This window comes from Toxotes jaculatrix, chromosome 9 (genome assembly GCF_017976425.1).
Source record: "Toxotes jaculatrix isolate fToxJac2 chromosome 9, fToxJac2.pri, whole genome shotgun sequence".
Lineage (NCBI taxonomy): Eukaryota > Metazoa > Chordata > Actinopteri > Toxotidae > Toxotes > Toxotes jaculatrix.
This window is the reverse complement of record NC_054402.1, coordinates 11,601,867-11,629,694: the sequence shown is the minus strand read 5'-3', so window position 1 is coordinate 11,629,694 and position 27,828 is coordinate 11,601,867. Positions and strand designations below refer to the sequence as shown.

At 42.5% G+C, this 27,828-nt stretch overlaps 1 protein-coding gene across 1 annotated transcript in view; it reads left to right on the top strand.

Moving 5' to 3' along the window:
* Positions 1 to 1,365: 1,365 nt before the first annotated feature.
* The window catches only part of LOC121187128 (Down syndrome cell adhesion molecule-like protein 1 homolog), a 94,185-nt gene continuing 67,722 nt past the window's right edge, over positions 1,366 to 27,828 (top strand). Inside the window, exons 1-3 of the mRNA XM_041046249.1 lie at positions 1,366 to 1,522; positions 11,887 to 12,207; positions 18,794 to 18,940. Coding sequence (XP_040902183.1) covers positions 1,480 to 1,522; positions 11,887 to 12,207; positions 18,794 to 18,940 — 511 coding nt within the window. The 5' untranslated portion in view covers positions 1,366 to 1,479. The remainder of the gene's footprint in view (positions 1,523 to 11,886; positions 12,208 to 18,793; positions 18,941 to 27,828) is intronic.

Genomic DNA, 27,828 nt, shown 5'->3' with positions numbered 1-27,828 from the left:
TTTATTTTACTGTGTGTTGATCATTCAGGTGATGAACTGGGTGGCAGTTCTGAGTCCATGCGATGATGAAATCTCAGAGGCTGTGTGTTGAAGTTGTTTTTTTCTAACAAGTGTTTTTTAGAGTGAAATATAATGACCTCAAACTAAAATGTATTTTATAAAAAAAAGTGTATTAATAAGATAAATCTCAGTTCAAAACATGAACAAGCATATCTGTAGAGCAGTTGGGGCACCCTCTCTCACTGGGGGGGGGTGGCACCCTGTCCCACTGGGGGGGCACCCTCTCCTTCTGGGGCCACTGATGCTAAAACATGTCAATCCAGATCATGATGAACAATTTTGGATATTTAAAACACACACACTCAGTAGGGTATTCCTAGTACTGAAGTTTTAGCTTGTGTCCTGCTCAGGTGCTGAGGTGCAGTGTAAATACATGCAAAACAGACTTGTGTTGCTGCATGTTGGTTGTTGGTTTGAAGTCTGTTTAACTGACAGGCCACTCTAAGATTTTACTTTGTAGGCCATATATACGTGAATATTTTAGTTATAGTTTTAATAAAACTAAATAGTTAAGATAGAAAAAAGTATGGGAAGTTTTGTTCAGACATTTCTTGTGACACACCTGTTTGTGTGTGTGAGAGAGAGAGAGAGAGAGAGAGAGAGAGAGAGAGAGAGAGAGAGAGAGAGAGAGATCAACCTTTATGAAGCTGATAATTTTCTAGTGTTGTCTTTAGTCAAAGTCGGTTTGAGCGCCAGAGTGTTGTAGTGACACAGGTGCAGCGCACATTCCTGTATTCCCCTTGAGAAAACGAGAAGCTGCAGCCTCTCTGCGCACCTTCACCTCATCCTCCTCACCTGGAATTCGCGCTGCAGAATTCGCACGGTCTTTTTTCAGCTCTACAATGGCACGTTATTGTGGGGTGGACATTTTTCTTTCTTTCTTTTTTTTTTTTTAACTTTCACTTTCTGCGCTCACCGCCGCGCAGACAAGACACAGACAACTGATTTATGGAAATGTTTTAAATAATTTGCATGAAGAACGTGCGCGGGCATTGCTGCTGTTTCCTGAACTTTAAATCAAATTTAAATCACTCGTACTTGCAGTTTTAAGTTCTTCAGCTTACCGGATAAAAGCATCCATCCAGTGCGCGTAATACAGAGATCCCCAGGCGCTTTTCGTTTGGTCCCACATTAGTACGTATGGTTCACCTCTCCATCACGGCGCATCATTAGGATACTGGGGGTGGAGCGACAGCAGCCTCTCCCGATAAGGGGAGGAGAGAACAGGGAGCAGAGGCGGTACTTTCTCCGCGGCTCGTTTCTCGGCGCTGGAGAGTGTGGGACCAGGGCTGGAGAGACCGCCGGGGAGCATCAGCAGAACCAGTCCAGCACGGAGCCTCGCCTGGCCGACCGCTGCGCCGTGCACTCTTCTTGGGGGACTGCACAACATTCCTGTGAAATATAACTGCTTTTAATGGCATGTGGCTTGTAACTTTACTTCTGCTGTATTCTTTGCAAGAAGGTACGTTGGAAATGTGTCTCTTCAAGTCTTGCTTATCTGCATGCTGTCTCCTCTCCAGTGCAGTGCTGAAGTTGGCTGTGCGTATTTGTCAGCTTATCAGGTTGATAAATGTTGGATTGAACTGGTTACATTCACAAAGGAGAGGTAGAGAAGTCAAATCAAACTCTAAATCACCTTTGGAGGAAGAGTGATAACTTTTTCTTAATGTTTTGAGAGGATGCTTTCCTGGTCAGCATTCATTTTTTCCTCCTGATGGAGCGCTCGGATTCCTCTTACGATCTCAATGTATCATAATGATTAGATGATGATATGATTAATACTGATAAAAGAGCATATGATGAGCATAAAATCAATATGCACTTAATTTGGATGGCCACAGAGGAAACCACAAAGATCTGTAAAGTGCACACGGTGTTCGCTAAGATGGAAAAGACAACGGCATTTGCATTTTGCATGATGAGTATGTGGAGGTGTCGTGAATATGGAGGCTGTTGAATAGGAGGAGAGGCTGATAAGGATCTGCAGGCGCGCGCACGGATAGACGGGCGACCTCGAGCGCTGATGCTCTGGCCACAGCTGTGGGGTGTTTACTCGCAAAAGTCCAAGGGGGCAGAGGAGTTTAATGTATTTGCTGACTTTTCCTCCTCTGCCCCAAAGCAAATAAGATGTCTGTATGTGTTTGCGTGTGCGCGCGTATGTGTGCGTGGGGAGGTTTGGAAGGGGTGGGTGGGCTGGGAGGGGGTCCCCAGGGGTTAAAGCATCCTTTGTATCAGTTAATTTTGTTTGGAAGGTAACACTAGTTACTAATAGTGCATAAATGCCAGTTTGCATGTGCGTGCGTGCGTGTGTGCGTGTATTGAAGAGTGTGTGCGGCCGTGAGGCAACAAGGGTCAATACATTTTATGAGAGACGTGTGAACTGATGCTGGGGGTATTGAGCGCTGGCCTTTAATTTGTAGATAATGTGCCCCAGTTGGGATATTTGAAAGACGAGGCCATATATCCCAGTTTATTTTCTTTGCTAAAATGTAGGAGTGTCAGTGTATGCAGACTCAGTTGTTATCATTCCTGGTCTAATTATTCATCCACCATTTTCTGTGGCACCAGATTCTACTGATTGGCTTCGCTCTAAATGCTGCAGATGGGAGAGAATGATTCAGTTAGTTTTAAATACCAAATGTTTTGTTCTTTCACTATGTGTGAATTTCTGTTGCTACTTCGCCACAACCAAATAATGGAAACAAAAAAAGAACCAAGATTTAAATTTTCCACTTCATTTTTACACGTTGTCTTTACGCCCCGCTCTGTAGGTGAACGTGTCTGATTATGACGCTTGTTATTGAACAAATTTGGAAAAATCTTAAGCGTTTGTTTAAAATTGTGGGCAGGAGGTGCGTGTCATGGTCCTGGTCTTCATCATTGGCCTTGGCAGTGCCCTCTGCCAGGCTGCAGCTGCGGCGAGGACCTCAGTGCTGTTTTTGTTGTATGTAATTGGATTACAGGGTCTATTTCGATTATACACACACTGTACATCGCCCTGTCCCGTGACTGAACGAGATGTACTGTGTGTGTATGTGTCTCTGTGTGTGCGTGAGTGTGTGTGTGTGGTGAGGGGAGGGGGGTTGGGGGCTACAAACAGCCACTGGAGCGGAAAGAGTGCTTGAGATGGGAGAGATGTAGATAACGCAGTGGAAAATAAACTTCCATTTTCCGTTGCTTTTCAACGCCATGTTCCGCTCATTTTGCACGAATCAGCTGTGATTTGTTGTCTCCCGTGGCAGCTTTGTATTTTAGATACGTATAATTTTTATATCAACTTTATTTTAAGGGGGAAAGGTAGGTCTATTATCATATATGCATATGCATTAGTACTGCGTATTTTCTAGGCTCGGCCGCGCCTCCTAGAATGGCACAGAATTCTCTTCTTTTTTCATGTTTTTACATCAGTATGGAAATATATTTTAGATCACACCGCTACATTTCTTTAACAGAATTTATTCTTTATCTTTTTTGTAATTCGATACTCATTCAGTCATTACTGACCGTTTGTTGCCTTGGTTTGGCTGCATATCAGCACACCTGCACCCATGAGTGCGAAGAGGAGGGGGAGAGGAGAGGCATGGATGGATGGATGGATAGATAGATAGATAGAGGGAGGGAGGGTGGGGGGGATACACTCATTCTTCTTTGTCATGATTTGGGAGGTTGCTTGTCATTTTATGGAAATAAAATTGAGACAAACTCAGCTGAGAGCTGTCTGAGAATCTGCTTTTAGGCCTGACAGGCCAGAACAGGGCCTGAGAAATTGGAGAAGGCTTAAATAATTATTACAATTAAAATATTTTTCAACCAGTTAGAAAAAGGAAACGCATTTTAGTGTTAAATTTGAGGACTTTCAATCAGTAACTCTACAAATTTCAAGGAAAAATGTCGTGGAGTGATCGAGGTGGAGTGAGAGCTCTTGCTATAATTATTTCATCAATTAATGTGATTCCGGTTTTATCCAGTTTCGCTCGACAGGCCTCCTGCAACACACACACTCGACATTAAACTGAACTGACTGTGTCACAGTGTTGATCTTGCATGGATGTAAAACACTTTTGTTTCTGAATGCATGCACTTGATTTGTGCATTTGATGGACTAAGCATCATTTTTTCCATTTATTTAGCCCCGTGTGTGTGTGTGTGCGTCTCAGTTATGCCATTTAATCTCTGCACTTATTTTCTTGATTTATTTAATAATACATCAGATTTCACGACCACTTCAATACATGTGGATTCTTGTGTATTCTTGAGACCGCCCTGAGCTGCTGATATACGGTGTTGCAGACCACGGGCTGTGTGTAAATTTGGAATCAAAACAGATACCGACTAGAGGAGAAGTGCTTGGAGGGGGGAGCCCAGTAATTGCGGTATGAGTCAGACTCTGGTGGCTACTAGGCTACACCCGCACGGTGCACTCAGAGTTGTTGCGTCTGGGTTGGATAACTAAGGCTTTAGTTGCTGATGGAAGTGGGATGACAGCAGCTCCGGAGTTGTTTTTCCTCCCTTTCTGTCTCTGTCTTTAAATATCGCTGAGTAAAACCCGGGTGAATTTGTTCTTTTTTTTTGTTGACCTGGAGATGCGCCGTGTGACATATAGTTCGAGATTCACTATTTTGATCTGTTTGATGAAAAGTAAAAGTGACTTGTACATGAATGCGCAGAATGTGAGAGAGGGTGTATGTGTAGAAGTGTGTTTGTTTTTTATTCCACATATTCAGCAACGTCCCTTTGCGTAATTTTACTATAGGATCCTGCCAGTAAAGGACAGCAAAAGGCGAGACTCCCTTCCCGCTGTCTTTCGACCACCCCCCTCCAGTTTTTAAACACTTACTATTATCACACCTGCATATAAATATTGCTTGTAATTAGTTAGCACAGTTGTACCGAACTGAAATAAATAATTTGGATTGAGTGCACCTTCGTTTTATCCATGACGCACATCTCCAATTACGCATGATACTTCACAAAAAGTCACATTAAGTCAAGACAACAAAAGGCCACTGTATGTCTTATTTCTCTGGCTCTGAGTCCCACTGTGCCTGCGCAACCTGTCAGTTGTCTTGGAGAGAGACAGACTCACAGTATAATAGCTACATGTCACTCTCACGTTAACTCACCTCCCTCGTTGTGCTCTGGCGAGCAAAGCCTGTTTTCATTGTCAAGTGTTGGCGCTCTGCGCTTGGCAGTTGAGTGGGGCAGCACAAACACGTCCATCTGAACAAGTCACTCGGTCTCATATCCAGTCCGAACATTTTGGTTTGTTTGTTTGTCTTGAAACACGCAGAACACGTAGGCCAATCGGCGTTACATGATCATTCAGTTATGGTATTGCCTCGAAGGCGCATTAAAGCAGATCTTTGCACTTTTATCAAAACAGGAAATTCTTTGTACAAACTGGTCTGGTGGATTTTTTCATTTCTTTCAAGTAAAATGAGACTGTATAAGTGAACAATAGTTCACTCATGCTTGGACTTGGTAAGGCGCATAATCTTGCATTGAGGCAATTCAGTTGTCATGCACCGCTCGCAAAAAACAATCCCAACGTTCCCTGTAGGCTCAAATGTCTGACTGCTTATCATTATACAGCTGTAGATCGTATAGTCTATAGCAACAGCAGTGTTATTGCACTAAGCTGTCACACAGACAAGTGGGGTTTGACCACTCACTCAACAGGTTTTATGCACAACAGTAGTGTCCGGTAGCCCGGTGCCCTCTCCATTAGGCACAGAGAGAGATCGATGGCTGAAGTATAATTGTTTTGTGTGTTCCACAAAACAATTATACTTCAGCATCTCACAATCAACCCTCTCCTCTCCCTCACTCTCCTGTTCAGCTTACTATCAAACAATTTATGGGCCTGTCTCTGAGGGAGAATAGAAAGAAAAAAACGTCTCTACAAATCTGACACTTCAACAGCGGAAATCATCTTTTTGAAGTGGGAGATGTGAATTTTCAAATGCTGAAATGGCTGCCTAATATTTTACTGACACTGCATAAACTGTGTATAGGGGTTGTTTACCACCTTCTACCCGCCTCAGTTGTACGTGTGTGTGTGCATGCATGGTGTATTGCCATTCCTGATATCACCATGCAGTTTTTCTTTCTTGACTCCAGTGTTTCACCCAGTGAAATGACACCATGTTAGAAATGATTTCCTTTCTGACTGCACACAAAAGCAGAGAGACACATTGTCATGCAACCCTAATGCATATCTCAATCTGGAGTCATTGTATAGCGAATGAGCAGCCCCCTCTATCAAACATGATCATATCTTTTGCCTATTATGTTCTGCCATTTTTCTGTAGCATCACTACAAAGACTGTATTGCCTCTGACTTCAATGCTTCGGCTGTTATTTGGCCTGAATGTGTTTTGTGTGCTGTTATCTGTAGTGCTACATTGTTCACCAAATAGGAAATCTACTTGCTATTATGAACGTATATGTGCAGTCTGAAATGTATTTATGTGACTTTGTGCGTGTGTGCGTGTGTGTGTTTGAGGGAGAAAAAGTGAGAGCGGGAGGGAGAAGGAGAGGGATTTATAGCCCTGTTTTTCGATGCACGTGATGGTATGAATCTCAGTGTGTGTGTGTGTGTGAATGAATGTAGATGAGACAGAAAAAGCTGCATTATGCATAGCGGTTCACCATAGGCAATATCCTTGCTTCTCAAGCATACATATTCATACTCCATTTTCATATCCACTGCAAAAACAGGAAGAAAGTGCAAATGTATTTGAGTGTACAGCAAAGAAAGATTTGAGTGAAAAGAAAAACAGAGAGGGAAACACGGGCAAAAAGAAAAGTGAAGGTTAAGAAAGGAGGAAAAAAAGAACAAATATAGAAAAGGATCGGAAAGCGTTCACCCAATAGGAAAGATGTTTGTGGATGTTTCACCCCAAAATCACTTTGACCTTCTTCATTGTAATCAATGTATTCAGGCTTGAAGAAGGGAATCAAAATACAGTTCATGAACGGATGAGTGCTGCTCCTTTGCTCTTTATTTCTTTGCTGGGGAGAGGGTGGAAGGGGAGCCTGGGGCTATGAAAGGATTCTGATAACCATCTGAGGTTAGATTTTGCCCAAATAAAGAGGAGAAACTAGGTTATTGTGCTCCATGTTTTTGAATGTTGCTTTACATGAAATATTTACAGTTTATTATGATATTTAACTTATAATATTGTTTATTTTCATTTCCATGTGCTCAGCTATTCATTTCATGAAAAGTCCGGGTTAGATAATTTGTTTATGTCTTGAGTTAAACAATTTAATGCAGCTTACTGCATTTTTGAGACGACAGTAATGGATATAATTTCTGTCTCATTTGCACATCTCAAGTTTCACATAACCTGAAGAGGTCAAGACTCAAGGGAAGACGGGAAAACAAGAACTCCACTATTGTCCAACAAGAAGTTACAGCTGTCCTATGTCTATATCACATCCACAAATGACCAACAGCTGCAGCCTTGGGAACCGCTTATGCAAAGTGAGAAAGTCCTCATTCCCTTTTGATGCTTTGACATCCAAGTCTAAACTATGACTGAGATAAGACACATGATCGACATGATGGTCTTTTTCGCTAGAGGCTGTAATCCACGCGGTGTTGACCGGGGGTTTGCTTCCGTGCGATTGTATACATGTAACTTTGTGTGCAGGAGTCTGTGTATGTGAACTCAGTGACCTGAATTTGTACCGCAGGACAAAGCGATTAGCCATCGCATCATAAGCTGCTGAATTTTAGAGGTCTGTTTCCTTGCAGGATGCTGATGTTGCAGGATCAACACTGTTTCCCTCTGAGTTTGGGCTGTTGCATCTGAGCTGTTTTGAATTTTTGTTTGAGGCCATTTTTGATGACATCACAGGATGGTTAAAGGTTTGTTTATTTCTGAACAGATTATTCAGTTTTAGAGCATATGCAGTGGTTCCCAACCCGGGAGTCAGGAGTCAAATCTGAGGGGTTGAGAGATGATGAAAGCAGAAAGATGAAAGCAGAAAAGGCATATTTATGCTACATAAAATTATGTTTATTTATTCAGACTTTCCTCTAATCCTTTTTTTCCCATGTGAATAACTGGATAATTTTACCTCTTTTGACCCCTTTTTACCTATTAAAATGATTCATTCATTAAGGGGACACAAGCCAAAAGGCTAGGCACCACTGGGGGTACTTATGCAGTTGGGCATATTGTGCAGTAGCTCAGATACTTTTTCTTTTTAAAAATGAGATTATAATTTGATTTAAAAAAAATCATATACATAAGCTATATCCACATATTTATGGATATAACATGTATATTAGCACACAACTAGGATTACAAATCGGTGTGATGCTGATTTTTAAATAGTTACCTCAAAGCTACAACATACTGACTGCATGCTTCAGCACTGATGTGAGTCAGTTGTAACACCAAGTTTTGCTTGAAAAATAGAGAGTATGTGAGTAGAAAAGTTAAAATAGCTGAAGGGAATGAATAATTGGTTTACACTTCCATCTGTTGCCATTCCAGGCAGTAAGGGCAAACTTGACCAAATCTGTAGGAAAAAAAAAAAAAAAAGGAGACGAGGCCTAAAAATGGACAGTTCTAGGATCACTTGGTCTTGTGTGCATTCACAAGCACTGTTTTCTCTGTCATGAAATACTATCAAACAATTCCACGAAGACATCTCACCTATCAAATGTGTATAATAAAGGGGTGCTTGAGCCTGTGAGGGTGCAGTGGGCAAAAAATGCCCACTAGTCTGAAGCACTATTCTTACATTATTCTGTGATTACCGGTATGCGACAAGATGAGACAGTGACAGAGATATTATTCCCTTTGTGGGGGCTTTTACAGCAAGAATGAGTTCTTTTTGTCACAAAAATATTTGGCTTCTAAAAATAGCATTTGTCATCAGAGAGAAGCGGGTCAACACACATCATCTGTTAGTAGTTTCCTCCTTATTTGCTCGGTATGGAAACACCTCCGTGTGTGTTCCTCACCCAGCAGTTCATTGTGGTACTCTCCTTGGTGCTGAAAGTGCAGATCAGTCAGCCTAGCAGCCTGCAAGAGTGATTGACATGGATTCGAATGGTAGGATGGATTGAACTTGACCTGAATTCGGATTTTTGAACACAGAGGATCTGTTCCAATTTTAGCTGGTAGGCAGGAGAACAATGACTCTCTACCTCTTCAGTATCTCTGCCGTGCTCGTACACACATGAACTTACTGTCTCTCGTGCCGCACGTGCACCCGAGCAGCGATCGCAGCGTTTTCCTGCACGCCTCAGCCTCTCGCTGTTGGCTGAGTTTGACATCAAGAACTGAGGCAGTCATTTAACATTAACCTCTCTATCCCTTTGACCTTACCACACACAGACGCACACACATTTGCACACTCACTCACTCAGTTGCATCCAAACACCTCTGCACCTGAGCACCTTTCCCCCCCAACCAGCCACCCGTATCCTGTCTACAATATTGCACTCTTGCCTGGCTCCCCCGATCTCTCCTTCCTCTCCACACCCACACATGCATGAGAATCAGGGAAGTCGGACATCGGCCTCCCACGGCAGTGCGATTACAGAGTGGATAGACTGTGTGTGTGTTAAATGTGAGAGGAGATTATGTGGGTTTAACTCTCTGCGTCTGGCATACAAATTCCAATCACATAACATTGCCTGTCTCTAGTGTGGCAGGAAAAGACAGGAGAAAGTGTGTTTGTGTCTTGGACAGGTATCTGTGAAGGGTGAAACAATGATGGCAAATGGCAAACGAAAAGAAAATGACAAGTAAATCAAAAAGATAAGATTGAGGGATGCAGATAGATACAATGGAGGAGAGAGTGAAAATCACCTTATGTCAGTTTGGGTCTTATCACTAATCCCTGCATTTCACTGAGCCTTTTCTCATGTGATTCATTGCATTCATGCCATTTTATTAATGTCATTATGTCATAGCATGTTACTATTTATACTGGACAGAACAGATATAAAGAACGGTCTTTTGTATCGACCATTCATCCATGCTCTTGCCATGTATTAAGGGCTTAAAAAGACAGCCAGTGGGCTTCTGTCTTTTATTTTATAGCTAGTTACTAATGATATCCATTGATGTATAGGATCTGTAGAACTAAGAGCCTAAATGACAGCTGATAGTGTCTATATCTCCATTGATGTGTCTTAGCCAACACCCTATTTCCTCCCAGCACAGAGAGAATTAAAGAGATAGGGCTAATCCAGGCATTGTTGACACAATCCAGGAAAAGGGATTAATTAAGTATCATTGTCTGAGACGAAAATTCTCTGGCTCGGGGCACAGCGTCTTCCCCTGGCCTCCAGCCAAGCTGAGCTCAGCACTTCTTTATACTCCTCTACACCCCTGCCCCCTCCTTAACCCCCCACCCCCCGTCCCAGCACACACACACACACACACACACACACACACACACACACACACACACACACACACACACACACACACACACACACACACACACACACACACATACACACAGAAACACACATATCTTTAAAGATGCCTTGATACCCCTCTCTACACTGGAAGAGGGTGTTTTAAGAGAGAGGATATATGGTTGTCTATCTCCCCCAGGACAACTTACTGTATCTGGCATCAGTTACTCCTATGAGCCACAGCAGCATTGTTTTACAGCAAACATCTGCGGTATCCAGCCAACTCCGCAGGCTTCTACAGCTACAGATGGAGGCCTTCCAACAGTGATGTGACAGGCCTTGAGTAGGTCTAAAACATGGAGCATTTTGCTATCACGCCCATGTGAATACTTTGTTTTCCTGCATGACGCTGGATACCAATAGGAAAAAATGAATGTGGTGGTGGGTGGGGGGGTCGAGTTGTGTGACACATTTTCCCTCCTATTGAGAGGCAGATTTCCAAAGGACTCCCTGGATGCATTACATTAGATTAGAGATATTAGGATAATGCATACGGGATGAGATGGATGGCTGCAGTTTGGCACACATAGAGGAAGTTGTTTGGGTTGAGGTGACCTGGGTGCCTATAGATCCGGCTTGTATACTGTATTCAGGTGTCTGTGTGTTAGATCAGTTAGTATTTATTATTCCACTGAACTAGTGAATGGACTCATGGAAATTAACAATTTCCCTCTGAGGGATGAATAAAGTATATCTATCTATATCTAAATACATTGTGCCTAAAAATAACAATACAAAAACAAATCAAGTGTGGAACATGAAAATTTTGATTTTTTTTTCAATTCACTATTACTATCAATGTTCATGCTTTTAAATGACATTACATGATTGTCAAGACACTTTATTATTATTATTATTATTATTATTATTATTATTATTCTTGAATAAAGCATTCTTTTTCATCAAAACTTTACATAACTAAAGTGGGTAGAGCCCATATCTTACAAGCTATTGCCTCAGCAGTTAGTCAGTACATTTTAATAAAGAAACATAGAAACACTCAACATTGTCGAGCAATACTTATGCACATACTTTCTTCACACTTACATTGGGTTGTTTCATTCATGTAAGTTGTGTGTAAGTTGTATATATGGGCAGGTTAACTTGTTAACTTGTTAATATTGGAAAATAGTTAAGTGTTAGTTTTTTAGTGTTCTATTTTATGTTCACATTTGTTCCATTTTATTAACTGATTGTATTATATTAAATGATTGTATTATAATAAATGATAAGCATTTCAGTTTTCACTCAGTGATGCTTTTTGATTGTGCACATGCTCCCTCCCCTCACACCTGTCTGACACGTGAATGTTGCCCTTATGTCCAACACTTACCAACTAACCAACTCTGTCTCCCTTTTTCTCATCCTAACAGTCAACAGTGAGGATGTTGTCTCTACGCGGCTGTACTTTGTGAACGCCTCCCTGCAGCGGGTGACCTTCTCCAGCTCGGTGGGGGTGTCCCTGCCCTGCCCTGCGGGCGGCGCCCCCCATGCCGTCCTGCGCTGGTACCTGGCTGCCGGAGACGATATTTACGACGTGCCCCATATCCGCCACGTGCATGCCAACGGCACCCTCCAGCTCTACCCCTTCTCTCCCTCCGCCTATAACAGCATCATCCACGACAACGAGTACTTCTGCACTGCTGAGAACCAGGCAGGCAAGATTCGAAGCCCCAGTATCCACATCAAAGCAGGTGAGAGCTGGACACTAGATGTAAACTCAGTCAATAGTCAACAGGATAGGCTAGTTTTCAGGCGACTTTAGGTGTCTGCATGCACACGAGTCAAACTAGAAATCTTCATTCTCATTTAAATTTCCACCCCCTAAAAGAGCATGCACAGTGTTTAATCTGCATAGCTGACAACATTTAGACTGTTTTTAGCCATGCTGACAGCCACTGCCGAACTGGGGATGCTGTGTTTACTGCTGGCACCTTAACTCCTTGGGCAGAGATTGGGCACTCTTAAGAGAAAGTTTGAAATAAAAGATTAAAAAGATTGGTGAAAATTGAAGCATCTGAGGCAGAGACATCCTGACTTTTATTCTTTAGTGTGACGTGGGCTTAAAAAACACTGGATCATACAGTAACTCAATACTGTCCTTCATTAGACTCTCTCTTAGACTTTCTCTTAAAAAGAGCGTTAAGGTTATACCTAAAATAATCTCTTTCTGGTTATTCCCAAATATTTCACTTCATTACATCTTCATAAAAATTTGTGTGAATACCCAGCTGTGGGTAGTTTATGTTGGCACACATTACTTACAGCCAAGCATCTGTAAATATGGTCACCCAAACGGCAGTCATATTGGCATCCTAAACCAACAACTTCTCCCAGTGGGGGTGAGGTGTCTCAAAGTGCCATGTCTTGACCCTGTGTATTGAAAATCCTCTAGAAGACGGACACACGGCCACATAGACAGTTGGTTTGGTGACCTGTCCGCACTCCCTGCCAAGGTCAAAGCTGGAGAGAGGTGCTGAACACACTGAGGGAAGGTGTTACTGCTCTTGCACACACTCACAAACACACACATAAACATCATAAACACATGCATATGACCTAATGTGAAACACACTGGATACACGTGTATACAACAGACATGCATGCATGTGCGCATGCACACACCTACTCAGACACACACACACACACAAACACACACTCTTACATGCACACCAGCCTGTGCATAGCTCATGCCAGCAAGCCTCCTGTCTCCCAGTCTCTCCATCTGTCCATGGACTGGAAAGTCCCCTAACTACACACACACACACACACACACACACACACACACACACACACACAAACAGCCATTTTCGTCAAGCTGGCTCTTGGTGTTTAGTTGCCAGCTCTTTGTCAGGGTGTTTGGCAAGAAAGATTTTGGAGAGTCAGCTACAGACATGGAAAGATGTGAACAGAATCATGAAAAAAAGTGGATTTTCAGGTCATGGTAATAGCCAGGCAGACATTTTGACTGTGTTGATTAAACCTGCCTGAAGAAACAGTCAGCAGTTCCCTGCCACACAGATGTATATGAACACAACAATTCTCCAAAATGCTACTGGATTCTCTTCCTCACTACCGCACACAAACACACCCATATGGCCTGTGTGGTCCCTAGAGGAAGACAGTCCCTCCAGCGTGAGAGTGACCTTCTATAGCCAGCCTCAGTGTTGGGATGACCTTCCCTCCCAAATAATTACAACAATTAATCAATTAAATGCTGAGGCAACCACAACTCCACAGCTCCATAGCTCCATAACCAGAGCTCACGTGCATGTGTGTGCACCTCATTACCTCCAGAGTCCTACACATCTCACACACACACACACACACACGCGCGCGCGCGCACTTACACGCTCACACACATGCACAACCCTGCAGTTGCCATGGGCGACAGAGGCGTGAGCGCTAGGGTGTGGCATGCCCTGTCTCAGGTGGCGCAGGAGAACGATGACAGCTGACAGCTCTCAGTGTGACACCCCCCAAAAAATCTGCCCCCCCCCCCCCCACCCCCCCCATCGCCATCCGTCTCGTTCTCCCTCCCTCTCTCTCTCTCTCCCTTCTCTTCACATCTTCACATTTCTCTCTATCCCTCCCCCTCTTTCTCACCCTCTCCCATGCATGCTGATTGTGGTCCAATAATAGCACTAGCACCTGTCTGGATAGCTCTACATTTATGAAAATCACTATGTGGGCTGGGTTTTTTCCTGTATATGTTTTTATTTGGCTCTCATTGCAACTAATCTAGTTGTCTGTATTTCTTTTTACTCAAGCTTCTTTTATAGTGTATTTCTAAATACCAATCTATTGCACACATTTATTTTTTGGTTAAAATGTTAAATAGTTTGAAAGATTTCAGAATGAGATTTGAGAGACACCTAAACGCACATTAAATAATAATTACTCTTTGGACAAAAAGTAGTAATTACAAATCATGTGTACTAACCGCTGATCATTTGCATGTTGTAGAATTTCTGCCTGTATCTTTTCCTATTTTTGAGACACCCATTTGTTTACAGAATTTTCCATACGGTATAAAAATCAACTAGCAAACTTTTACTTTTACTCTTGCTTAAGTTTGAGTGACTGAGCGATTTATCAGACTTAACATCAACCCTGGATTATTTTCTCTGTTATTTACCCCTGTTTTTACTTGGTAATTCAGACTGCACCGTGTTACCTCGAGCCAGTGACAAAAATAACTGAGAAATTATGTTCAACGTGTCAGACATTACACAAGTCTAGTAAGTTTCAAGAGTCTGTTATTTGATTGTGATACAATACGGAGATTCATTGAATCTACTGGTGGCTTGGAGAATTAGAATTAGAATTAAAAAATGTAAAACACCCTATACTTGTACTACATGCACATAACAGTTGGATGGATCTGTGCTGTATAGCATTGTTCTTTTTTTGTTGTTTGGGGTAAATTACTTGTCCAACACTCTGCCCTAAAAAGGAGCCTAACCAAGACAAATTCAGTAATTAGTTCTCTAATATGAAAAAATATGAAAATCTTTGTCAGAAGTTAAAATTTACATGCACTGTACTGTATGTGGTTTGCCAGATTATCTTATAGTATGAGACTGTAAATAAAATATGTCTTCCTAGTTGTTCTTTAACATCCTGGTCACTTGGCTGGCTGAACTTAAGCGCTGGTTTTCGGTTGAGTTTCCAAAAAAAAAAAAAAAAAAAATTATGGGTGTGTAACATATCCAGCAGTTTGGCATCATCCATGGCTTCAGGAATATGGTTGTACTATATTTTAGGGATTTTTTTTATTGATCTCCTTTTTCTTCCTCACTTTCTGCTCTTTGTGATACATAAATCATTTTCACTTTTGGTAATAAGTCAAAGGACCCAACAGCAAATATGTGACTTTACTCTAAAAATAAAAGCACTCCTTTCACACATGGTTAGTCATCATAGTCAGTGTTCTGCCTGAGACCCAGGGTTTCATGTTTTGTGCACCCAACACCTCCTTACACAAACTTAGTAAAATGAAATGAGGACACCTGTTCAGTGAGATCACCTCATCTCCCTTTTGTCCCGACTAAAACACACAAACCTACGTAGGCTCGGGCCAAGACAGCAGGTGCTTAGATCCCTTTTCTCCATCTGCCCTCCTCATCTCTTCTGTGGCTGACATTTCCTTACTAATACAGTAAGTAGGGTCCCTGAACCTGATACACAAGAACTGCTTTTCTTATCCATTCAGTAATGAAACCTTCATCCACTCAGTTCTCCTGTATTTCATTATTTTTCTCCTTCTCTCTTTTTCCTTCTCTGTGTTTTTGCTGCTCGCTTTATGAATAAGTAAATGCAGTATTTGGTTTCCCCGTCGTTAATTATTGAAGCGACAGTGATACAGGACTTGCCTCCCAGTGCACCCAGTGCACCAGGCCCATGTTTTAGCTCGTTCCTAGGCAACCAGGCTGCATATAGTCAGGCATCAGTAACATCCTAATGATTCTGCTGCGCATGCGATGAGGGGGAGTGCAATTTACACAGAAATCAGTTGGGTTACCATTTGCATCCTGTCACAAGGCTTAAAAGAATGAATATGTAATGGTTTTTTTTCCCCCTCTCTGTCTTTCATATCTTGGAAGAGGAGCGTGTGTTAAATGACAATGCTATCACAACAGTTGCCTCTTATTGGAGCTGCTTACATGGTTGTGTACCAGGGCATGTTGGCATACAGGGCTTATTTGACTGGTTTTAATGGGGAGCAGAGTGATTAAAAAACACTTTTGTAAATGTTAGCAAGTGTAGGACAAGCTTGGGTCAATTCACAGGAAGAACAAACCTGAGGTGACCTTAACTGGATTTGAACCTCCACTGAATTGACATGTGATGACTGTCATCATTGCACCAAACATTTACAAGCTGTCAAGCTGATTTTAAACACTCTATGATAGGCTCAGTGGGCATTGGGGATTTTCCCTGCCATTGATGAGAGGCGGCAGGGTCAATCAGAGAGTAAATAAATGATTGAAAGAATTTGCTCGGCCACAACAGCAGAGGCTACTCAGTCGATTCTGGCTATTGATCTGCAGGTAGATGGCATCAATAAGAGGCAGGGGCTGTTTAAATAAAGAACTGAAATGAAGACTTGATTGGAATTATTTGTCCTTTAGCTTTGATTTGTTTACAAATGAGGCTTCAGCTCAGATTATTGGCCTCTGTGTCAGGTGACAACTTAGATGCTCTCCAGAGGATATCTTACTGCAAACCATTAATTTGGCTGAGATACAAAGTAGTATGGCAACACCGGCATGGCCACATACACAATATGATGCAAGGTTAAATTTCAATAATTGTGACAGAGTAGCCCCTGCTGCACTCCAGTTTTAACTCCTTCACAAGTCAGGAAAGAAGAAAGGAAGGGTTCAGGGTTCAGCTAATTATGAAAAAGTAGAACAATGTAAAAGCAATGGACAGAATCAGACAAAGACTTGGGAGATTAAATCTCGGACTTTAAGGTGAAAGACTCCCAACCGTTTGGACAAGGACATTGGCTTTGGTTCCACTGGGTTCCAGTGACAGTGGCGGCTGGCATAAAGCATTATTAATGACCAAGGAAACTGGCCTTCAGGCTAGGCGTTAATTATATCACTGGAGAGCTGGGGGAGAGAGCGAACACACGGGAGGGTGGGGCCACTCCCTGTTTTGTGTGTGTGTATGTGTGTTTTACATTGTTAAGCCATTACTGTCCTCATTTCTAAGGGAAGCCTGGTTGATAGATTGTAGTAGACTGTCATGCCAGAAACACTCCCCAACATCAGCCTGAGACCTCGTCTGATTTCTGTATTTTTTTGTTTGTTTGTTTTTTCATCTTACTCATGTCAAGTAGCCTCCTTTTTCTATGTGTCAAAGTTACAGGGGAAACATTTGGCAACATCCCTTTATACAAATGTGATCAGGGTATAGTGGAAGCCCACACAGTTCAGCTCAGTTCAGTTTAGAAACACAGCTCCCCATTCATTCAGTAAAGCTAGCATGCCCTTGAACTACCTGTCTCTCCTCCTCACCAAAATAATCCATTAATTTAATTTCACTTTACTTAATTTATTTAATGAAAATTTATGCTCTGATTCAGCATTTCACATTCCCCACTAATCTAAATGTGACAGAGTTAACTGGAGAGATAATTTGGTTAGCTACAGGCTACTGTTTTCATCATTAAGCCCGTCTTAATCACCACCATCCTTTCTGTACACTGGCACAGATTCACAGCCTAGTGCTCTGCATGCCATGTGCAGAGGGTGTGTTTTTGCTGCCTGGCGCCTGCATGTGACAGTTCCATCGGCCGTGAGCAACCCTCCACTCCTTGCCGTCTCACAGCATCTGTGGCGTTGTTCTTTAAAAGGCCGAGGGCCACTCACTGCTTATCCCCTTCAACACAGCTCCAAGTCAGCCCTCCTTACAGTCAAAGTGTGACTTCAAGTCTGGGGCTAAAAAGTGGAACACTGGCCTAATGTGGTGGGACAGGACACCAGGCAAGTTTGTTTACGAGACCTGCCCCTACTTCTACTATGGGTTAAACAGGGCAGAAGGATGTTAGCCATACAGCGCTGAAACAATGAATCAATAAATCCAGTAGCTGGCTGATTAAAAAATAAACTGGCAACAATTTTGATAAGTGATTAATTGCTGAAGTAATTTATTATGTAAAAAGCCTAAATATATTCTGGTTTCAGTAATAATTTAATGTTCTCTTTACATTACAAACGGAATATCTTTGGGTTTTGGACTGTTGTTTGGATGAAACACACAACATGAAGGTGTAACTTTGGACTCTGGGAAGTGAAAAATGTTACTGCTACCATTAAAATTTTGCTCAAGTACAACATTGCATGGTAACAAAACAACCATCTGTCAATGGTTTGGTATCATGAAGGCCTAAAATGCCAAACATTTGCTGGTTCCAGCTTTACAAATGTGGCAATGTGATGCTTGTCAGTGTTTTTTATCGTTATTAATATCATGTCTTTGGGTTTTCTGACAAAACAAGCAATTTGAAGACATAACCTTGGGCTCTGCATAACAGTGATAGACAATTTTAACAATTATCTGACATTCTCTTACAACTTATTAATCAAAATAATCATCACTTGGAGTCATACTTTAATTATACTAGGTTGTGTATTAGTAATTTTGTCATTGGTTAAAACTAAAGATCAAGGTTTGTTGAGCCTTATTTTCCCTTTCTGAAACATCCACTATTACCACCAAACAGCATCCATCCACTGACTAACTTCAGCTCTTTTCTCCACACATCAGTGTTCAGGGAGCCCTACACAGTCCGTGTGGCCGACCAGCGCTCCATGCGGGGTAATGTTGCCGTGTTCAAGTGCCTCATCCCCTCAGCCGTCCAGGAGTACGTCAGTGTGGTGTCTTGGGAGAAGGACACCGTCTCCATCGTCCCAGGTAGGAAATTCAGCCAAAGATAGTCATTAAAGATTCATAAAAAACATAAAGTCAGTCTGCAGACAAAACCAGCCCCACATCCACTTTGTGTTACTATCCTTTTGCAATTCTGTCTCTCTTGCTGAAACTCCAATCGTATGACTATGTGAGTTTTATTTGGCTGAGTGCATGCTTGCTATGTTTGATCAGTTGGTGGGTAATAATGGAAAGCAGATGATCTAATGTCATCCAATATGTCAGTGGACTCAACAACACTTGCCCTTAGAGAAATGAGAAATCTCTCCTGTTATTTTTAGGCTGAAAAACTCTCAAACTTCAAATTGTCATGTAATGTGTCAATATCTTAAAAAAATGCCAGTTTCTGTCCGACTTTATTCTAAGGTAGATTTCCTTCTCGTTTGCCCTGCTTGTGATTGTTGACAGCCCTTAATCGATACTAATCGATTTATTTGTGTCACTGACATCTCCTGTTTTGTCAGTGAGAGAAGATGGAGGGAGGTTTTAAAAAATGCTCTAATCATACAAGTCTGATGAAATGGCCTTTGCCTGGCACAGCCCTGGCTCTTCACTCACTAACTGACACCGCTGTGGTTAATAGCTGTGTTACAGGGATAAATCAGGCATTAGTAGACATGCGCTGTGTGTGTGCGTGCGTGCGTGCATGTGTGTGTGTGTGTGTGTGTGTGTGTGTGTGTGTGTGTGTGTGTGTGTGTGTGTGTGTGTTTGTGTGTGTGTGTGTGTGTGTGTGTGTGTGAAGGACACAGGGGTGTGTGTGGGCTTGGGGGGATCTAATTTGATGAGTGATAGATCTGTTTAGCTGCTCATCACAGTCACCCAAAAGAGAGCAGCCACACCTCTAGGGCTCTGCTGTGTCTAGAGCTGTTCTCTCTGCTTCATTTGATCCTCTATTCAGATCATTCGCTGTTTCACTGAGGAATAATAATATTAGTTTGAAACCGAACCTCCTACATGCTGCTGTATGTCTGTGCATTGGTGTTTATGTGCGCTTGGTGTGTGTGTGTGCGCATGCAGGCTTGTGCTGTGCCATGTTAACATTTGCTCCATGGAGCAGTGGCAAATTGCAGGGTGTCAGATGAGACTGTTTAGGTCAGATGATACGTATTGCTCCCTCTGCCCCTTATCTCGCTCTCTGATACCGAGCAGCCCTTTCATCTCTCTCAATAGTGTGTATGAGTGTGTGTATAGAGGTGTGTGTGTGTCTGCATTTGTGTGCCTCTTTGTATGGCTCTGTCCTTCACACGGGAGCACTCATTGATCCAGCACAGCTGTAGTGTTTGTGTGCGCGTGCGTGTATGTGTGTGTGGCCTGAGGGGGGTTTCCAGTCTGGATCGATAAAGCTTGCTGTTGGATTCCCCTCTCTCTTGTCACGGATCCCTCAGTGTGAGAGTGGTGAGACCGGGCCAGTCTGTTTGACTGATAGCTCCGTGTGTTGGTGTGTGTGTGTGTGTTTGTGTGAGGGTGTGTGTTTGCACTAGCCACTGTATCATGGCTGTGTGGTAAGAGCTCAGTGGGAGTACATTATTGATCAACTGATGGACGTGTTCGGTAAAACATGCACATATGAACAAGCAAGAGTATGTGTGTGAGCGTGACCACACACACACACACACACACACACACACACACACACACACACACACACACACACACACACACACACACACACACACACACACACACACACTCACTCACTCATTCACATTCACATGAGCGGCTTTCTGTGGCTAAGCCTATCTGCACAAGGCATTATAAGCTTTAATCAAAAAAGGTGTTACATAATTTGCCCTTTGAACATATGACCATAATAAAGTACAGTACATTTGCAAAAATATATTGTTCTTTTACAGAAAATAAATTTATGTAAAAAAAATGTTTGCACTAAAGAGTTCTAGACCCAAAGATCATGTCTAGATCTCAAGAATTTGGAAAAAAGAATTACTGTCAATGATGGTACTTCTTCTCATTGTATGAACTGAAATATACTGTAAAAAAAAATTATAGTGGAAACGATTAGTCGATTTATGAGTTATCAACACAAAAAATAACTGGCAAATATTTTGATAGTTAATAATTTCAGTTAAGTTTGAACCAAAAATGTCCAAAATACCCTGGAACTGTTCCACCTTCTCCAATATGAACATTTGCTGCTTTTTGCTGTTTTATATCATTGTAAATGGAATATTTTTGAGTTAGAGTCTGTTGATTGAACAACACAAGACATGAAGATGTCACCTTTGGAATTATTTTCTATTTTGTGACATTTTATAGACAACGTGAATCGATTAATGTAGAAAATAATTGTTAGATTATTTGATAATAAAAACAATCATCTACACTATCTATCTGAATTAGCATTTGAAAAGGTTTGAGAGCTTTTTTGTTTTCCATCTCTGATTCTCTCTCTCTCCTTTTCTCCGCAGGGCTGATGAATAGGTCTTATTAGTAACACAGTGCTCCTCTTCTTCTTTCCGTCCATCTTTGGCTCGTAGCCTCCTCTCATCTCTTTCCCTCCCTGGTACAGACTGGTGGCCTGTGTCAGCATCGTGGCCACACACAGACATACACGCAGACAGAGTGCACGTGTGCGCCCCTCCCACCCCACTACACTCCACCACAGACCTCATCCATCCATCCGTCCATCCACTCTATCTATCAGCCTCTGGCGGCATGTACAGCTTTCTCTCTTTCAATAGCACTCGAGATGCTCTGGTGGTTTGCCATTTATTAGGGACAGTGTATGCCAAGGTATTGGCTTGACAGGATGACACATGTCATACAGACGGCCGTGTTGGTCAATAAAGCTGAGTTTGAACGGGCTTTGATGAAGAGGCAGGAGGGTGTTTGCTGACAGCTGGCCTCACTGCGAGACGACCCTGCCTGGGTGTCGTGTCACTATTTGACAGCCAGATCTGTTTGCGTTGAGGCAGCCCGTTCAAGGAGCGATTGGGGCGGGGGGGTAGACAGATAGATAGACAAACAGAGGAGGGCTTTGTGTGTTGACTGGCTATCCTGATTTTTACTCCCATGCCATACCTCCCCTTCTCTTGCTATCTCTCTATCTAGCCATGTCTCTCCCTCTAATTGATGGTTTGCTGGTGTTGCTGTCTGTTAGAAAATTAGCATTTGTTTGCTTGTCAGTTAGGGAACTGAAAGAGGATGCTCTGCTGACGGATGTGTATGAAGGAACTTCATCTGTGTGTTTATGTGTATCTGTGTGTGTGTGTGTGTCACTTTGTTAGTATCCATCTCCTCCTCCAGCTGGAGCTTAAAACAGTGTGAGTTTTATCTGGTCACCATGGTAACGGGTGCGAACCGGCAGGCGGAATGAGGAAGGTGTGAGGATGCATCGCTGCCTGATTTTTATTAGTGCATCACCACGGCTCAGCTCCGCCACACTCGTGTACACACACACACACACACACACACAAATACACACACAGACACACAAACAGCCACAAAGGACATAGCTGCATATTTATGTACAGTTCAGTGACAGGTAGCACACAAATACATGTCGTCACTGTCAAATGTGGAGATAAACCTTTTTTACACTTTTCTTTCTTTGAAAGTTGTAAATTTCATGGTGCGTGGTCTTTGGATGCTGCTGCTGCTGCTGTGTGTGTGTGTATGTGTGTATATATATGTGTGTGTGTATGTGTGTGTGTGGTTTGTGGTTTGTGGGTGACACATACGAATACATTTGAGCAAATCCAAAAAATTGGCTGGGTCAGTGTATCGGAAAATATTATCATATCACAGGTAACAAGAATTTGCATCTCAGACGTGTCTAATGGCATTTAGTAAGATTAAAATCAGTACATATTTCAAAACAAATTTAAGGAATGCTTGACAGAGTGCAGTTTTTTTTAATGTCGTATTTCATCTTATTTTGAAATGAATGAAGAAACTGGATCACCACCGCAAAAATTCACACACACATTAGACACAGCTTTTTTTTTCTTAAATTCCTTAGATACAAACATAATGCTTGCGTGAATCACATTACGTGCTGTGGTTGAAGATATTAAGCTGGTGACAACTGAGTAGCGTGCTTCATTTAATGTTGACGAAAACATTGTTTGTGTGAGTCATATTACCGCAATAAAACAGGCTAAAAAACATATGTCTTTACCAAGCTGATTTAACACACGCTGTTACATTTAAAAAAAGATATTGTTTACATTGTAAGAAAAAAATTACCTAGAATACTACAGTAATATTAGTCATAACTTTTTCAGAAGTTCCTGCGGATTGTAGATTACTCCTTTATGACATGGAGGGGCTTCAGACTGACAGAACACCACAAGAGAATGACACAAAGAGATAGATAGATAGATAGATAGATAGATAGATAGATAGATAGATTTATCTACTAATTGAGCTATTGATTGATTGATACAGTGGGAGGGAGACAGAGGGAGGGGCAGAGAGTCGAGGGTGAAGAGGGAGTGGAAGTGTGACGTCTGTGTTTTTGCATTCATTGATTGAGGTTGTTTAATCCCCCTTCTCTTTCACACACACTGCCTCTCTCTCTCTTTCTTTCTCTCTCTCACTCTGTGAAGTGTAGCGTCACCACAGCTGCTGCAGTTTCTGTCCCAGTCTCCATTTTGTCGCCACTCTGCAGAAGCCCCATGCTCTCCCCACCCCTCTGTTCATCCACTCTTCTCTTAACTTTATCCCTCTCTCAGCCTTCCGTTCTAGAGGCACTTATTAGGAGATGAAGTGACAAAGCATCGTCTTTTCCTTCCACTCCATCAAACCTGAAAGTGAACAACAGACAGGCACGAAAAATGGCAGAATAGGCAGAAAAAGAAAGACAAAGTGGCACAAAAGCATGACATGCTAAATTATGCAGATGTCAAAGTGGGCATAGGATGGAGGGATGATGGAATGAGGCAGGTAGGTATATGAGGACATAAGTGAGGATGGGCAGATGGACAAAGAGAGAGGTGTGTTTGTGTGTGCTCGGTTTTCTTGCTGTCCCCAGCACCCCAGGGAGGAAGAGGAGGCCAGGGGCTCTAAAGCCACTGTGTCCTGCCATTAAAGATGCATCTGACAAGTGCTTAATGCCCCCCCACCTACCCTCTCTCTTCCATCTCTTGTTCTCCTTTAGACTTTTTTTTTTTTTTTATCCCTGTTAGTATCTGACCATTAACCATTACACACTTTGTGTGCATCAGTGTGTGTGTTTGTCTTTGGGATGGTGGCAGTTTGTACCTAGTGTGAGGGTGGGGGGGCAGGGGGTAGCTGTGGAGGGGAAATGGGCGGTGTTTACTTATTGATGTGTGTTTATGGGCTGTGGTTTGTGTGTGCGTGTGTGAACCTGGCAGTGATGCGTGTTAGGTTGGGTTATTTATTCAGCACTCGTGTTTGGATGTTTTACAGAGAGAACAGGTGCAGAGCGACTCTGAGCTTGCTCTGTTTGAGCGGCGTGTGTGTGTGTGTATGCGTGTGTGTTAGTGAGACCGAGAGAGAGTTAGACACAGGGGCATTCACTGCTGGCCAGGCACTGACAGGGCCGCACTGTTTATTTGTGTGGATGACATGATTTGAGTGTTGAAAGGAAATGATGATTTCTAGCTTTCAAGATCCACTGAGACATAAATGTCCAGGTTATCTGTAAAATGATGGATAGATAGATAGATAGATAGATAGATAGATAGATAGATAAACACTGTGTATGCACAGGAACATGGATGTTCTGTGTAGAGATTGAAATGGCGGGAGAGATGGAGGGAGACTGAAGAAGGGAGGGAGGTAGGAAGTGAGAGAGGGCTGTGCACGAGGAGAATTTCAATGGCACTCCAATCATGCAGGCAGTCTCGTTAGCCCAGGGAACATTTGCATAGCGCTTCGGCGAATTCATTTGGCCTTACTCAGAGAAGATGGCTCCCTTTCCTCTCTGCTAGTTAGTTATTCATTAACCACACACAGCCAAGGTGTGCGCGAGTGCATGCACGTGAATTTGTCTGTGCGTTTCCGTTTGTTTAATGACCTAGCCGCCGACATTCTTTTAATTTCATACTGTATAGTCGCTGTTTTTGCAGCGCTGCGTCTTTCTGACTGAATGGATGCGCGCCATGTCACATCCTCCTGCATATATGCTTACAATAGTAGTGTAAGTACATGCCAGCAGACAGAATCACTGTCAGATATTTTGCCAAATGCAGAACCAACGTCAGAGCATTACTCATCACCCACCATGATCTCCTCGCCAACACCCTCTTCCTCAAACAGTGATGCTGTGCCTCAACTTTGTGTATCACTGCTCATTCCTCCCCCTCTTTCTCCCCCAGCTCAAGGAACTAATTAGGGAAAAAAATACATGATGGGGGTTCAGACAATCAGATCTATACTTGAGGCCATCACTAATGGGGATCATGACTTGCCTAAAAAAGCACGTCACTTGTAGTGTGGGGTAAGATTGTGTGTCAGGGGTGGGGGGCTCAGGGGGAGGAGGGTGTTGTCAGTGAGGAAGCACAGCCAGTAAGTGAAGATGACACACATAATGAAGAATACAGTGGATGTGTTATTCTAATTATCCCACTGACACCGCCTTGCAATCTAATGTTGTTTGACAGTGCACAACAACCATGGTGGAGAAGTGTATGTGTGTATGTACATTTGTATGTGTGAGCCTAAACATGTGTGTGTATGAGTTTGCAGCCAAGCTTTTGCTTGAGTCTGACAGTGTTTGTCACATGTGCCTGAGTTGAAGTGTTTTTTTTTTTTTTGTGTGTGTGACCTTTCTTTAAAATAAATTGGTGTGTAGGTCAGTTGAGGTTGACACAGTAAGAAAACATTTCAACAATATCCACTGCACCACACTTGAATTTGTGTTTCATAGTAGGTACTTACTGCAGCTTTATTTAAAGAAGAAAGAAAATTAAATCGTATGTGCAGCATAATGTGCAGCTTAGTCCATCAGTTTTTTGGGGGGGATTATTTGGAAAATGTGACAGGAGACTTTACAAAGATAAACATCACTTTGCTGTGGATGCTGATGAAGTCTCACCTAAAATAGATCCAAAATAAATCTGGCTACACCAGTTTTATTGACTTAAAGATACTGTCATTTTTTTAAGCAAAAATAAAAACACCAAACACTCTTTGTTGCAGTTGTGATTGGCATATTGCACTCATTTTTTATTGAATGATTAATCAATTAACTGGTAAAAAAAAAAAAATCAAATCTGATAAGGAAAATGCAGCCCACAGTGGAATGCTGGGCTGTTGGCATGGAGCACTGCACCATGCAGTGTGAAGTAAATTATGAATTTGAGGGCTATGATTTTAGTATTTGATAAGTCGGTTTACCAACAGGTCAAGAACTTGTCTAGTCTTTCACCGTGTGTCTTCAAAGAGAGAGAGACACCAATAAACAGAGAGGAAGAAGGAGAATGGAGCACTCGTGTGTGCAAGTGCGCTTGCAGACTTGCATGTGTTTGTGCATATTTGTGTTTTAGTAGCGTAGTGGGGGCAGGGCAATATGAGAGATATCCTGTTCCAACACATCCCCTCTGGAGCTGACTTAATGACCCGTGACCTGAAGAAGTACATGCTAGGGAAGGAGGGAGGGTAGCCGAGGAGGGACAGAAAGAGAGGACGAGAAGGAGGAGGGGGAACGCAGTGGGGTGAGGAACCAGGAACAAAATGGATGAAAACTGCAGCAAATAAAGCAGAATGAGAGATGCAAATGTGTCCTTCCTGACGCATCAGTCTCTCTCTCTCTCTCTCTCTCTCTCTCTCTCTCTCTCTCTCTCTCTCTCTCTCTCTCTCTCTCACTCTTTCTCTCACTGGGATGCGTCCTGATCCGACCACAGTCATATCCATCAGCTGCCGGTGCTCCTCCTCTTACTTCTCTTTGTCCGTCTTTGCAGCTTTCACCCACTTTTCGTTATTCATTTCTTTCATCGGGCTCATCGATCACGGCTAATCAAAGACGGGATGGAGACAGCCAACAGAGCTCTGACATGCAGCACACAATGGACACAGGCAGAGGCAGACAGAGAAAGATAGAGAGCCTCGAAGTGAAAGAAGGACAGGGGGATAGAGGTAGAATAACTCAGTGGGGGAGTGGGCAGAAGACAGGTGAAACAGATTGGCACAGTTTACCTGCTCTCTCTTTTTGCTTCAGTCCTACTCAATTTTCCTTTTTCCCTTTTTTCACTGTCCAGTTTTTTATTCTCTGATGTTTCCTCCTACTGTTACCCCATCCTGCTCTTTCACTCCCACCTCACTTCACCTCTGTTAATTTAAACTGTGTAGCTGCCTTTGTGCCTTTGTGTGTGTGTGTGTGTGTGTGTGTTAGCCCTTACTGACCTCCCCTGTGAGCAATGGCATCTCTGTGCTTTATTAATAGCTAATCAATGGGCTCTCTGGGATGTATTGGATGCCCTGAGGACTTCCACAAGACATATGCCGGCGTATCAGCACACACACGGACATTTCCCCACACACACATCAATAGTTCATAGAAGTCAGTGGAGTATAACACATGCAAAGGTTATTTTGCCACTAGTGTGTTTTTATTATGTTTTTATTTAGGCACTGCGACAAAATGATGCAAGCAGCTCTGATCCGTAATAGACAGTTTCAGGTTTGTCCTTCATGTTCCTTTATTTGGTTTGTTTGCATCATAAATGCACTCTCTTTCTCACTTTCTCTTCTACCTCTGCCTCCTAGGGTTCTCTTACTGCTTGACTTGACATTTATTCCTCTCAAGCGCTTATCAGGCCCACCTGACCACCTCTTGTTTTGCATCATTATTTTCCTTCCCTTTCTGCTATTTTCAGCGTGCCTGCCCTCTTCCTATTCTTCCCTCACCTACTTATTTTCTCCTCTCCGCTCCACTCTCACTTTCTGTA